The sequence below is a fragment of the Oncorhynchus mykiss genome, chromosome 10 (genome assembly GCF_057628025.1).
Source record: "Oncorhynchus mykiss isolate SJ-2025 chromosome 10, ASM5762802v1, whole genome shotgun sequence".
Classification (NCBI taxonomy): domain Eukaryota; kingdom Metazoa; phylum Chordata; class Actinopteri; order Salmoniformes; family Salmonidae; genus Oncorhynchus; species Oncorhynchus mykiss.
In genome coordinates, this window is record NC_143031.1 from 10,047,554 (window position 1) to 10,060,000 (window position 12,447).

The following is a 12,447-nucleotide window of genomic DNA, read 5'->3' on the forward strand; positions in this document are numbered from 1 at the left end:
ATGTACAGTATATTTAAGCATTGAGGCGCGAGGGGCTGTGGTACATGGCCAATCTACCACGGTTCAGGGCTGTTCTTAGGCACGACGCATCGCGGACCCCCGACGTGCTGTTTCGCTATTATAAACTGGTTACCAACGTAATTAGAGCAGTAAAAATACATGTTTTGTCAAACCCGTGGTATACGGTCTGATATACCAACGGCTGTCAGCCAATCAGCATTCAGGGCTCGAACCACCCAGTTTATAAAGGCAAATGAAACAAAACATCAGATGGAGAGGGGACGACGGACACAGCATCTGGTTACAATAGACACTCAGCACAGAGAATAGAAGAGGAAGAGCTAGTGACAGATGACGGCAGGGTAACAAAGACACACAACCAGTGATGACGTCTGCATAATGGCAATGATGGATGGGGTGAGGGTGTCATCGTGAAGGAGGCAAGCGATGCAGAGAGACATGGTACTACACACAGCCAGTCCGTGGCAGGCTGACTACATGCAGTTAGTAGGGTGTAAGATGTCCCCACATTGGGACCTTCGAAAACCTTTTAGGTCGGACTTCAGTTGAGGACAAGAGAACGAGGAGGAGGATAGGGAGGAAGAGGATGGGGAGGATGGGGAGGAGGAGGAAGAGGATGGGGAGGAGGATGGGGAGGAGGAGGAAGAGGATGGGGAGGAGGAGGAGAAAGAGGACAAGGAGGAGGAGGATGGGGAGTAGGAGGAAGAGGATGGGGAGGAGGAGGAGAAAGAGGACAAGGAGGAGGAGGATGGGGAGGAGGAGGAAGAGGATGGGGAGGAAGAGGAAGGGGAGGAGGAGGAGAAAGAGGACAAGGAGGAGGAGGATGGGGAGGAGGAGGAGAAAGAGGACAAGGAGAAGGAGGATGGGGAGGAGGAGGAAGAGGATGGGGAGGAAGAGGAAAGGGAGGAGGAGGAGAAAGAGGACAAGGAGGAGGAGGATGGGGAGGAGGAGGAAGAGGATGGGGAGGAAGAGGAAGGGGAGGAGGAGGAGAAAGAGGACAAGGAGGAGGAGGATGGGGAGGAGGAGGAAGAGGATGGGGAGGAAGAGGAAGGGGAGGAGGAGGAGAAAGAGGACAAGGAGGAGGAGGATGGGGAGGAGGAGGAGAAAGAGGACAAGGAGGAGGAGGATGGGGAGGAGGAGGAAGAGGATGGGGAGGAAGAGGAAGGGGAGGAGGAGGAGAAAGAGGACAAGGAGGAGGAGGATGGGGAGGAGGAGGAAGAGGATGGGGAGGAAGAGGAAGGGGAGGAGGAGGAGAAAGAGGACAAGGAGGAGGAGGATGGGGAGGAGGAGGAGAAAGAGGACAAGGAGGAGGAGGATGGGGAGGAGGAGGAAGAGGATGGGGAGGAAGAGGAAGGGGAGGAGGAGGAGAAAGAGGACAAGGAGGAGGAGGATGGGGAGGAGGAGGAGAAAGAGGACAAGGAGGAGGAGGATGGGGAGGAGGAGGAAGAGGATGGGGAGGAAGAGGAAGGGGAGGAGGAGGAGAAAGAGGACAAGGAGGAGGAGGATGGGGAGGAGGAGGAAGAGGATGGGGAGGAAGAGGAAGGGGAGGAGGAGGTTGGTAAGGAGGAGGATCAGGGGCAGGAGGATGGGGAGGAGGAGGAAGAGGATGGGGAGGATGGGGAGGGGGAGGAGGAGGTTGGTAAGGAGGAGGATCAGGGGCAGGAGGATGGGGAGGAGGAGGAAGAGGATGGGGAGGAGGAGGAGAAAGAGGACAAGGAGGAGGAGGATGGGGAGTAGGAGGAAGAGGATGGGGAGGAAGAGGAAGAGGATGGGGAGGAGGAGGAAGATGATGGGGAGGAAGAGGAAGGGGAGGAGGAGGTTGGTAAGGAGGAGGATCAGGGGCAGGAGGATGAGGAGGAAGAGGATGGGGAGGATGGGGAGGGGGAGGAGGAGGAGGATGGGTAGGATGGGGGTTAAGGACAGGAAAACCAGAGGCCTACCTGGCACATGGAAATGCTTGGGGGCTTGGTGGGTGGTGGACATGCTGGACCTGGTGTCAAGCTGACTGTAAGAGAGAGAGCTCCTGCCACTCTCAGTGCCTGCAGACAGTCAGTCCAAGAATAATGACAGTGACAGAAACCAGAGCATGAGCCAAGGCTTGGCACCGCCCCTTAACCAGACCCACCCCATTCCCATTCCACAGCCAAACCTCAGCCAAGCCCACGCTCACAGAGAGCCAGCAAGTCAGAGATGGAAGACATTTAGTTTCTGGAATTAAAGATGTCCTATGCCTGACTGCAGAGGAAACAACATCATAAAACAACTGCCAAGTCTGCCATGATAGTAATCTACATGTTATATGAATTGGGGTTAATGACCTGCTATTAGACAATGAGAGAGGGATGGATGTTATAGCATGAGAGAATGGGGGGAAGAGCAATCCCCTGCAGTATACCACCACCATCACTACCATCACCACCACCATCACTACCATCACCGCCAACACCACCACCACCATTACCATCACCACTACCAACACTACCCCCATCACCATTACCATCACCACTACCACCACCACTACATTCACCATTACCATCACCACCAACATCACTACCACCACCACCACCATCACTACCATCACCACTACCACCACCACTACCATCACCACCATCACTACCATCACCACTACCATCACCACCAACATCAACCACCAACACCACCATCACTAAATCAAATCAAATCAAATGTATTTATATAGCCCTTCGTACATCAGCTGATATCTCAAAGTGCTGTACAGAAACCCAGCCTAAAACACCAAACAGCAAGCAATGCAGGTGTAGAAGCACAGTGGCTAGGAAAAACTCCACCATCACTACTACCATCACCACCACCACCACCAACAGCATCACCACCACCACCAGCATCACCACCATCATCACTACCACCACCATCAACACCACCACTACTATCACCACCACCAACATCACTACCACCACCATCACATTCACCACCATCACCACTATCACATTCACCATCACCACTATCACATTCACCATCACCACATTCACTACCATCATCACCACATTCACTACCATCACCACCACATATACTTCAGGTACTACAGTATTATCAGACTCTAAGAGGAGTCTGGAGAAGAGGAGGCAGGGGTGTGACTGTTTGGCAGTACTGGAGGGGATGGTAATGTGGGTGCATGAGTGGCTCCCAAGCCTGAGTGTCTTAACATGGAGCTAATGTTGTTCCAGTCACATATATTCCAGTCACATATAGGAACTAATGTTGTTCCAGTCACATATAGGAACTAATGTTGTTCCAGTCACATATAGGAACTAATGTTGTTCCAGTCACATATAGGAACTAATGTTGTTCCAGTCACATATAGGAACTAATGTTGTTCCAGTCACATATAGGAACTAATGTTGTTCCAGTCACATATATTCCAGTCACATATAGGAACTAATGTTGTTCCAGTCACATATAGGAACTAATGTTGTTCCAGTCACATATAGGAACGAATGTTGTTCCAGTCACATATAGGAACTAATGTTGTTCCAGTCACATATTGGAACTGATGTTGTTCCAGTCACATATTGGAACTAATGTTGTTCCAGTCACATATAGGAACTAATGTTGTTCCAGTCACATATAGGAACTAATGTTGTTCCAGTCACATATTGGAACTAATGTTGTTCCAGTCACCTATAGGAACTAATGTTGTTCCAGTCACATATAGGCACTAATGTTGTTCCAGTCACATATAGGCACTAATGTTGTTCCAGTCACCTACAGAAACTAATGTTTTTCCAATCACCTACAGGAACTAATGTTGTTCCAGTCACCTATAGGAACTAATGTTGTTCCAGTCATCTATAGGATGTACACACAGGGCATAGGGATAAATCACTCCCGACGCCTTCCAACATGATCAAACTCAGTATCGGTCTAGTATTGTTTTCATGATCAAACTCAGTATCGGTCTAGTATTGTTTTCATGATCAAACTCAGTATCGGTCTAGTATTGTTTTCTTGTTGACATTTGAAGGCAAACTTATTGATGGTATTTCATCTCCAACATTTATTTTCAAGGAGGAGTTTCTCGTGCCCATGTGTAACGCAGAGTGACGTGGTCATGTTCCATTGAGAGACACTCACCGGGGCGGAAGCGGTGCTGTGGGGAGCAGGAAGTGGACACGGTGGGAGACATGCCCTGGCGGCTGTAGGTGGGAGAGTCATTGAAGCCTGGGCTGGAGGAGCGCCTTTGTCTCAGCTCCACCCTGTCATAGACGTCCTGGGAAGCACAGCAGTCACAGGTCAGTGTTTGTCTGTCTGTCTGCAGGGCTCAGTCTGTCTGTCTGCAGGGCTCAGTCTGTCTGTCTGTCTGTCTGCAGGGCTCAGTCTGTCTGTCTGTCTGCAGGGCTGAGTCTATCTGTCTGTCTGCAGGGCTCAGTCTGTCTGTCTGCAGGGCTCAGTCTGTCTGTCTGTCTGTCTGCAGGGCTCAGTCTGTCTGTCTGTCTGCAGGGCTGAGTCTATCTGTCTGTCTGCAGGGCTCAGTCTGTCTGTAGGGCTCTGTCTGTCTGTCTGTCTGTCTGTCTGTCTGCAGGGCTCAGTCTGTCTGTCTGTCTGCAGGGCTCAGTCTATCTGTCTGTCTGCAGGGCTCTGTCTGTCTGCAGGGCTCTATCTGTCTGTCTGTCTGTCTGTCTGTCTGTCTGTCTGTCTGTCTGTCTGTCTGTCTGTCTGTCTGTCTGTCTGTCTGTCTGGCACCCTTGCTAACACCACATTGTTTACTTGTGTACATTCTTTCATCTAATAGTTATTTAATCAAGTCAGTTGAGAGCTCTGTGCCTCTTCCACGGCTACCGTCATCAAATGGACCCAACAGTATATCCCACATACACCCTCTCTCTCATTCCCGTTCAGCCATCCCCTCCCTGTCAAGTGATTCAGTGCAGTAGTGCATGGAATGTATTTACCTGAGAGTTTGGAGAGAGAGTTCCCAGAGACCGTAGAGGACAGGAGAGGAGTGAAGAGAGAGCAGTGGAATCAGTCAGTCAATAGCACCATGCTCTCCAGAATGACTTAGCAGAATGCTATTCAGAGCCAAACATGGGATAGATCAAATGGTATCTGTGAGCTTACTAAACCATGATTAATATGACTTAAAGTCCTTTTTTGCAATACTGTTTTTAACAGGGTTACATAGTACATAGAAACCCTCACAGTAAACATGAAGACTCCATTTTGTTTGCGGCTCTGGTTTACCAATGTAAAATGATCTCAATAAATAGTACATTCAGTTACAAAGGTCATGGCGCGAAAGTATGAAGCGTGTAATTGACATTGTTCAGCAAGTGTCTCTCTCAGTCTGATCAATTCAAACCTGTGGCCAGAGCAGGAGGCTCACGAGGATGTAGTGATGTTTTAACATGGTTTTGTGACCACGCTACAACCACACACACACACAGGGGCTAAGGAGGAAAGCTGGGGGAGGGAGCAACAGGGAGACACAGAGACAGCAGGCACAGGGGCACAGAAAGCGGAGGACACAGGGAGAGGAGGACACAGAGAGAGGAGGACACAGAGAGAAGAGGGCACAGGAGCACAGAAAGAGGAGGACACAGAAAGAGGAGGACACAGGGAGAGGAGGACACAGGGAGAGGAGGACACAGAGAGAAGAGGGCACAGGGGCACAGGGCAGTGGGCATCACGCACACACACGTACATAAGCACACACACAGAGGTCAACTAGAGTAGCACTAGCGTATCAGTACCTCCCCATAGCTGTAGCGTTCTAGTCTGTCATCAGAGGAGTATCTGTGATAAGACTCACAGGGAATGAGATCGGGCCGCTGCACGTCACAAATAGTTTTAATCTTAGGCAGTGCGGCCAGATCTTTGTAACTTAGGACCTCGTTTTCCACTTTGGCCTGTAGAGAGGACACAGAACGAGACAGAACATGGAGAGGCAGGTGTAAGACAGACAGACAGACAGACAGGACGAAGCTTGCGTTGACAGACAGAGATCCGGAGGGGAGACCGGATCAGGGTCAGCTGCAAGCTGCTGATGGCACCCTGGGTAAGACAGAGAAAACACACACCCACACACACTGACCGCAGAGACATCCCAGAAACAAACAAAGCCAAACCCTATGGAAGAGAGATCGCTGGAGAGTGGCCACAGCTCTCCCAGGACTTTGGTCCAAACCACACTCAACAACAGCATAATATCTGAACAAGTTGTTTACCATGGCAGTTTTCCTCTTTAGTGGCATACAGAGTATTTGAGCAGAGCGGAACGAGGGGCGGAGCTGGAGCGGAGCGAGGGGCGGGGCTGGAGGGGAGCATTCCCAATTTGACTGGAGCGCGAAGCGAGATTCTCAAAGGCTGAAGCATCGACCTTCTCATAGATTCCAATTTCGCTCCAGTAGTGCTCATTTCACAAGCTCAGGGCATGCCCGGCCCAGCATGCATTTGTAGTCTACTTGCGTACTGCTATAACCCCTTGCATTAGATACTGTCATGGAGTTCACTAAATATTATCATAAAGAAACTGATAAAACACACAGGTACTAAATCAAGGTGACTTACAAAGATGACGACCAAGAGCAAGAGAGATTACTCACCTCGAACTGGATGAAGATTTTTTCTTTAATGAGTCCGACGCGAAGGATATACTGCTTCCCCGAGACCAGGCCCAAATCCCTGTCATTAAACGTTAAACGAGGGGCGGAGGTCGGAGCGCCTTGTGAGAATTCGTCGGCGAGTGGGTAAAACCGCCTCCACCATCCGTTCTATTGTCCAATGTGCAATCACTGCAGAATAAACTGGTTGAGCTCCATTCAAAACTATCCTACAAATGGGACATTAAAAACTGTAATATCTTACGTTTCACAGAGTCGTGGCTGAAAGACGACACGGATCATATAGAGCTGGCTGGGTTTTCATTGCATCGGTAAGACAGAACAGCTCACTTCGTCTGGTAAGACGCGGGGTAGGGGTGTGTGTCTATTTGCTATAACACATTTCAAGCAGACCACCATAGTCCCTGTGCCCAAGAAAGCGAAGGTAACCTGCCTAAATGACTACAGCCCCGTAGCACTCACTTTGGTTGCCATGAAGTGCTTTGAACGGCTGGTCATGGCTCACATCAACACCATCATCCCAGAAACACTGGACCCATTCCAATTCGAATACAGATCCACAGATGATGCAATCTCAACCGCACTCCACACTGCCCTTTCTCACCTGGACAAAAGGAACACCTATGTGAGAAAGTCATTAATTGACGACAGCTCAGCATTCAACACCATAGTTCCCTCAAAGCTCATCAATAAGCTAAGGACCCTGGGACTAAACATCTCCCTCTGCAACTGGATCCTGGACTTCCTGACAGGCTTCCCCCAGGTGGTAAGGGTAGGTAACGACACATCCGCCACGCTGATCCTCAACACTGGGGCCCCTCTGTGGTGCGTGCTTAGTCCACCTCCTGTACTCCCTGTTCACCCACAACTGTATGGCCAGGCATGACTCCAACACCATCATTAAGTTTGCTGACGACACAACAAAATGATGAGACAGCCTATAGAGAGGAGGTCAAAGACCTGGCAGTGTGGTGCCAGGACAACAACCTCTCCCTTAATGACAAAGGAGCTGATCGTGGACTACAGGAAAAGGAGGGTCGAACACGCCCCCATTCACATCGACAGGGGCTGTAGTGGAGCTGGTAGAGAGTTTCAAGCTCCCTGGTGTCAACATCACCAACAAACTATCATGGTCCAAACACACCAAGACAGTCATGAAGAGGGCACGACAACACCTTTTCCCCCTCAAGAGACTGAAAAGATTTGGCATATTTCCCCCGATCCTCAAAAAGTTCTACAGCTGCACCAACGAGAGCATCCTGGCTTCCTGTCTGGCTCCCTGTCTGGCTCCCTGTCTGGCTTCCTGTCTGGCTTCCTGTCTGGCTTCCTGTCTGGCTTCCTGTCTGGCTTCCTGTCTGGCTCCCTGTCTGGCTCCCTGTCTGGCTCCCTGTCTGGCTTTCTGTCTGGCTCCCTGTCTGGCTCCCTGTCTGGCTTCCTGTCTGGCTTCCTGTCTGGCTTCCTGTCTGGCTCCCTGTCTGGCTCCCTGTCTGGATCCCTGTCTGGATCCCTGTCTGGATCCCTGTCTGGCTTCCTGTCTGGCTCCCTGTCTGGATCCCTGTCTGGCTCCCTGTCTGGCTCCCTGTCTGGCTTCCTGTCTGGCTTCCTGTCTGGCTTCCTGTCTGGCTCCCTGTCTGGCTCCCTGTCTGGATCCCTGTCTGGATCCCTGTCTGGCTCCCTGTCTGGATCCCTGTCTGGCTCCCTGTCTGGCTCCTGACCTATATATGCTGTTTAATATGACATGTAGCCTATTTGAAATGATGAGCGCTTCTTACATTTACCTTTTCATGTTTACAATGCCTCAAAACCAAAGGGTAGGTCTAGGTAGTCAAGAAAAATAGTTTGGTGTTGGTTAAATTGTGATTTTAATTGATGGAGTGAATTTTGGAGCGGTAGCTTTTATTTCTGTGAAGCGGAGAGAGGTTTTTAATGGAGCTGTTGGAAAGGACGTGAAGCGCAAGCACGGCTCCATGAGCGATGAGCGGAATTTCCTACAGCTCAACTCCTCTCACATACTCTGCTGGCATAAGTATACCTTCCGGAATGATACATACTCTGCTGGCATAAGTATACCTTCCCGGAATGTCAACTTCACAGAGCAACAGTCAACAATGGAGAAATGATGTGACCTCCTTTAACATACATCAATAACACACGGGATATAACAAACAGTGTTTTCCCCCCAAAAACACATAGAATCACCTGAAGCCACAGACAACTGCACATGGTGGTCTGTCGACCCATGTGAATGACAGCTGGCTCAGATCCTGTAAAGAGGGCTCCGCCTCTAAGACAGGCTGGCAGCCAACAGCAGGCGCACGTGTAATCAAATAACCATGGCGATGCCTTGGCGACAGACTACTCACACAGATGATGCGGCTCGGGGAGCCGATGCTGGACCCAGGGGGAGATACGGAGGCCTCCGAGGTACGTCTGAACTGTGGGAACACGCACACACGCAAAGGCACGCACGCGCCCACACACACACACACACACACACACACACACACGTGTCAGAGTGAGCCTGCAGAGGACAGACTTCGGCTAAGGGAGACAAAACACTGACAGAGGATAACTTGGATCAACAACACCCCAGCATTACCTCAGATCCTCTCCCTACAGCGACTCTGCTCTATCAATCTATCTATCCCTCCAATACTTCAACACACAACAACAGGAAGAAGAGGGATTGAGTAGAGACTAAACTGGAGTTTCTAGGAGGACATAGTAGTGTAGTACCGGTGGGGCTCTATGGTTGACCAGGTCAAGGTGTTGTAACAATCTAGGAAATGCAATAGCACTGCATCTCAGTGCAGGACGCGTCACTACAGACACCCTGGTTCGAATCCAGGCTGTATCACAACCGGCCGTGATTGGGAGTCCCATAGGGCCGTGCACAATTGGCCCAGCGTCATCCGGTGTAGGCCGTCATTGTAAATACAAATTTGTTCTTAACTGACTTGCCTAGTTAAATAAAAGTTAAATCATTTATTTTATTATATAAAAAAATAAAATACTCACTCTGAGTTTCTTCTCCAATCGAGCTGCTTGTTTACACACAGGATGCCACACCTCGCAACCTGTCGCAAAGACACACCCACAGTCAAACATACTGTTTTTCAAAAAAAACTTGAAATTCATTCCTCTCTACAGGATGACTACTGCAGTTACAATACTGTAAAACCACTGGGGTGCTGTTTATTAAGGAGAGGAAGGCCACATTTCTCAGTGTTTCTGCTGCGCTTCAGTAACTTCTTATCACACAACAATCAAACGCATGTGTCTGTAGATCAGCACTTCTCAACAACAGCCATACATCTAAGATGACAGAGAAAGTGTTATATCTGAGAGAGGCTTGGAGTCTGTCTGTCTGTCTGTCCAGCTTCCTCCCTCGCACACACACACACAAACACACATAATAGAACCTGGGAGGTAGCCTATAAGAGCCTGGGAGGTAGCCTATAATATAACCTGGGAGGTAGCCTATAATATAACATGGGAGGTAGCCTATAATAGAACCTGGGAGGTAGCCTATAATAGAACCTGGGAGGTAGCCTATAATAGAACCTGGGAGGTAGCCTATAATAGAACCTGGGAGGTAGCCTGTAATAGAACCTGGGAGGTAGCCCATAACAGAACCTGGGAGGTAGCCTATAACAGAACCTGGGAGGTAGCGTATAATAGAACCTGGGAGGTAGCCTATAATAGAACCTGGGAGGTAGCCTATAATAGAACCTGTGAGGTAACCTATAATAGAACCTGTGAGGTAACCTATAATAGAACCTGGGAGGTAACCTATAATAGAACCTGGGAGGTAGCCTATAATAGAACCTGGGAGGTAGCCTATAATAGAACCTGGGAGGTAACCTATAATATAACCTGTGAGGTAACCTATAATAGAACCTGGGAGGTAGCCTATAATAGAACCTGTGAGGTAGCCTATAATAGAACCTGGGAGGTAACCTATAATATAACCTGTGAGGTAGCCTATAATAGAACCTGGGAGGTAACCTATAATAGAACCTGTGAGGGAGCCTGTAATAGAACCTGCGAGGTAACCTATAATAGAACCTGTGAGGTAACCTATAATAGAACCTGGGAGGTAACCTATAATAGAACCTGGGAGGTAGCCTAGGCAGAAATACATCAGAACAAAAGCTCTGTAGGATCTCTACCTTTAACAACATGCCACTTCTCATCCCAGCCACGCAGCCATGCAGCCATGCAGCCATGCAGCCACGCAGCCATGCAGCCACGCAGCCACGCAGCCATGCAGCCACGCAGCCATGCAGCCACGCAGCGTGTTGGATTGATTCACTGGCCTTTGTTACGTGGCTGGTAATTGAGTGGCTCCCTGAGCCCCGATCACTCAGCCCTCTTCGAGGTCCCCCTCATAAATTAACCTTGGGGGCTGTGTGCTCCTATGCTATAACATGCTGCTAATGTTGAGTGTTAGAGAGTAGCATTTATTTAATCTTTATTTTAACAGGGAAGACATATTGAGACCTATATCTCTTTTTCAAATGCTTCCTGTATAATACAACACATTATATCCAATATGTACACTGAGTTTAGCAAACATTAAGAACACCTTCCTAATATTGAGTCGCCCCTGTGGATGATGTGGAGTAGCATGTTGATGATGTGGAGTAGCATGTAGATGAAATGGAATAGCATGTTGATGATGTGGAGTAGCATGTTGATGAAATGGAATAGCATGTTGATGATATGGAGTAGCATGTTGATGATGTGGAGTAGCATGTTGATGATATGGAGTAGCATGTTGATGATGTGGAGTAGCATGTTGATGATATGGAGTAGCATGTTGATGATGTGGAGTAGCATGTTGATGATATGGAGTAGCATGTAGATGATGTGGAGTAGCATGTAGATGAAATGGAATAGCATGTTGATGATGTGGAGTAGCATGTTGATGATGTGGAGTAGCATGTTGATGATATGGAGTAGCATGTAGATGATGTGGAGTAGCATGTAGATGAAATGGAATAGCATGTAATGATGTGGAGTAGCATGTTAATGATGTGGAGTAGCATGTTGATAATGTGGAGTAGCATGTTGATGATGTGGAGTAGCATGTTGATGATGTGGAGTAGCATGTAGATGAAATGGAGTAGCATGTAATGATGTGGAGTAGCATGTTGATGATGTGGAGTAGCATGTAGATGAAATGGAGTAGCATGTAATGATGTGGAGTAGCATGTTGATGATGTGGAGTAGCATGTTGATGATGTGGAGTAGCATGTTGATGATGTGGAGTAGCATGTTGATGATATGGAGTAGCATGTAGACGATGTGGAGTAGCATGTAGATGAAATGGAATAGCATGTTGATGATGTGGAGTAGCATGTTGATGAAATGGAATAGCATGTAGATGAAATGGAGTAGCATGTAATGATGTGGAGTAGCATGTTGATGATGTGGAGTAGCATGTTGATGATGTGGAGTAGCATGTTAGCATGTTGATGATGTGGAGTAGCATGTTGATGATGTGGAGTAGCATGTTGATGATGTGGAGTAGCATGTTGATGATGTGGAGTAGCATGTTGATGATATGGAGTAGCATGTAGATGAAATGGAGTAGCATGTAATGATGTGGAGTAGCATGTTGATGATGTGGAGTAGCATGTTGATTATGTGGAGTAGCATGTTGATGATGTGGAGTAGCATGTTGATGATGTGGAGTAGCATGTTGATGATGTGGAGTAGCATGTTGATGATGTGGAGTAGCATGTTGATGATGTGGAGTAGCATGTTGATGATGTGGAGTAGCATGTAGATGAAATGGAATAGCATGTTGATGATGTGGAGTAGA

At 48.5% G+C, this 12,447-nt stretch overlaps 1 protein-coding gene across 4 annotated transcripts in view; it reads right to left on the reverse strand.

The window, feature by feature from the left end:
- The window catches only part of LOC110534842 (actin-binding LIM protein 3), a 112,830-nt gene that overhangs the window by 19,351 nt on the left and 81,032 nt on the right, over positions 1-12,447 (reverse strand). Inside the window, exons 8-12 of one of the 4 annotated variants that reach the window (XM_090188919.1) lie at positions 9,636-9,694; positions 8,981-9,052; positions 5,748-5,903; positions 4,132-4,267; positions 1,962-2,060 (exon numbers count right to left, since the gene is read on the reverse strand). In XM_090188919.1, coding sequence (XP_090045045.1) covers positions 1,962-2,060; positions 4,132-4,267; positions 5,748-5,903; positions 8,981-9,052; positions 9,636-9,694 — 522 coding nt within the window. The remainder of the gene's footprint in view (positions 1-1,961; positions 2,061-4,131; positions 4,268-5,747; positions 5,904-8,980; positions 9,053-9,635; positions 9,695-12,447) is intronic. The other 3 variants (XM_090188921.1, XM_090188920.1, XM_090188922.1) reach the window with 3 other exon arrangements.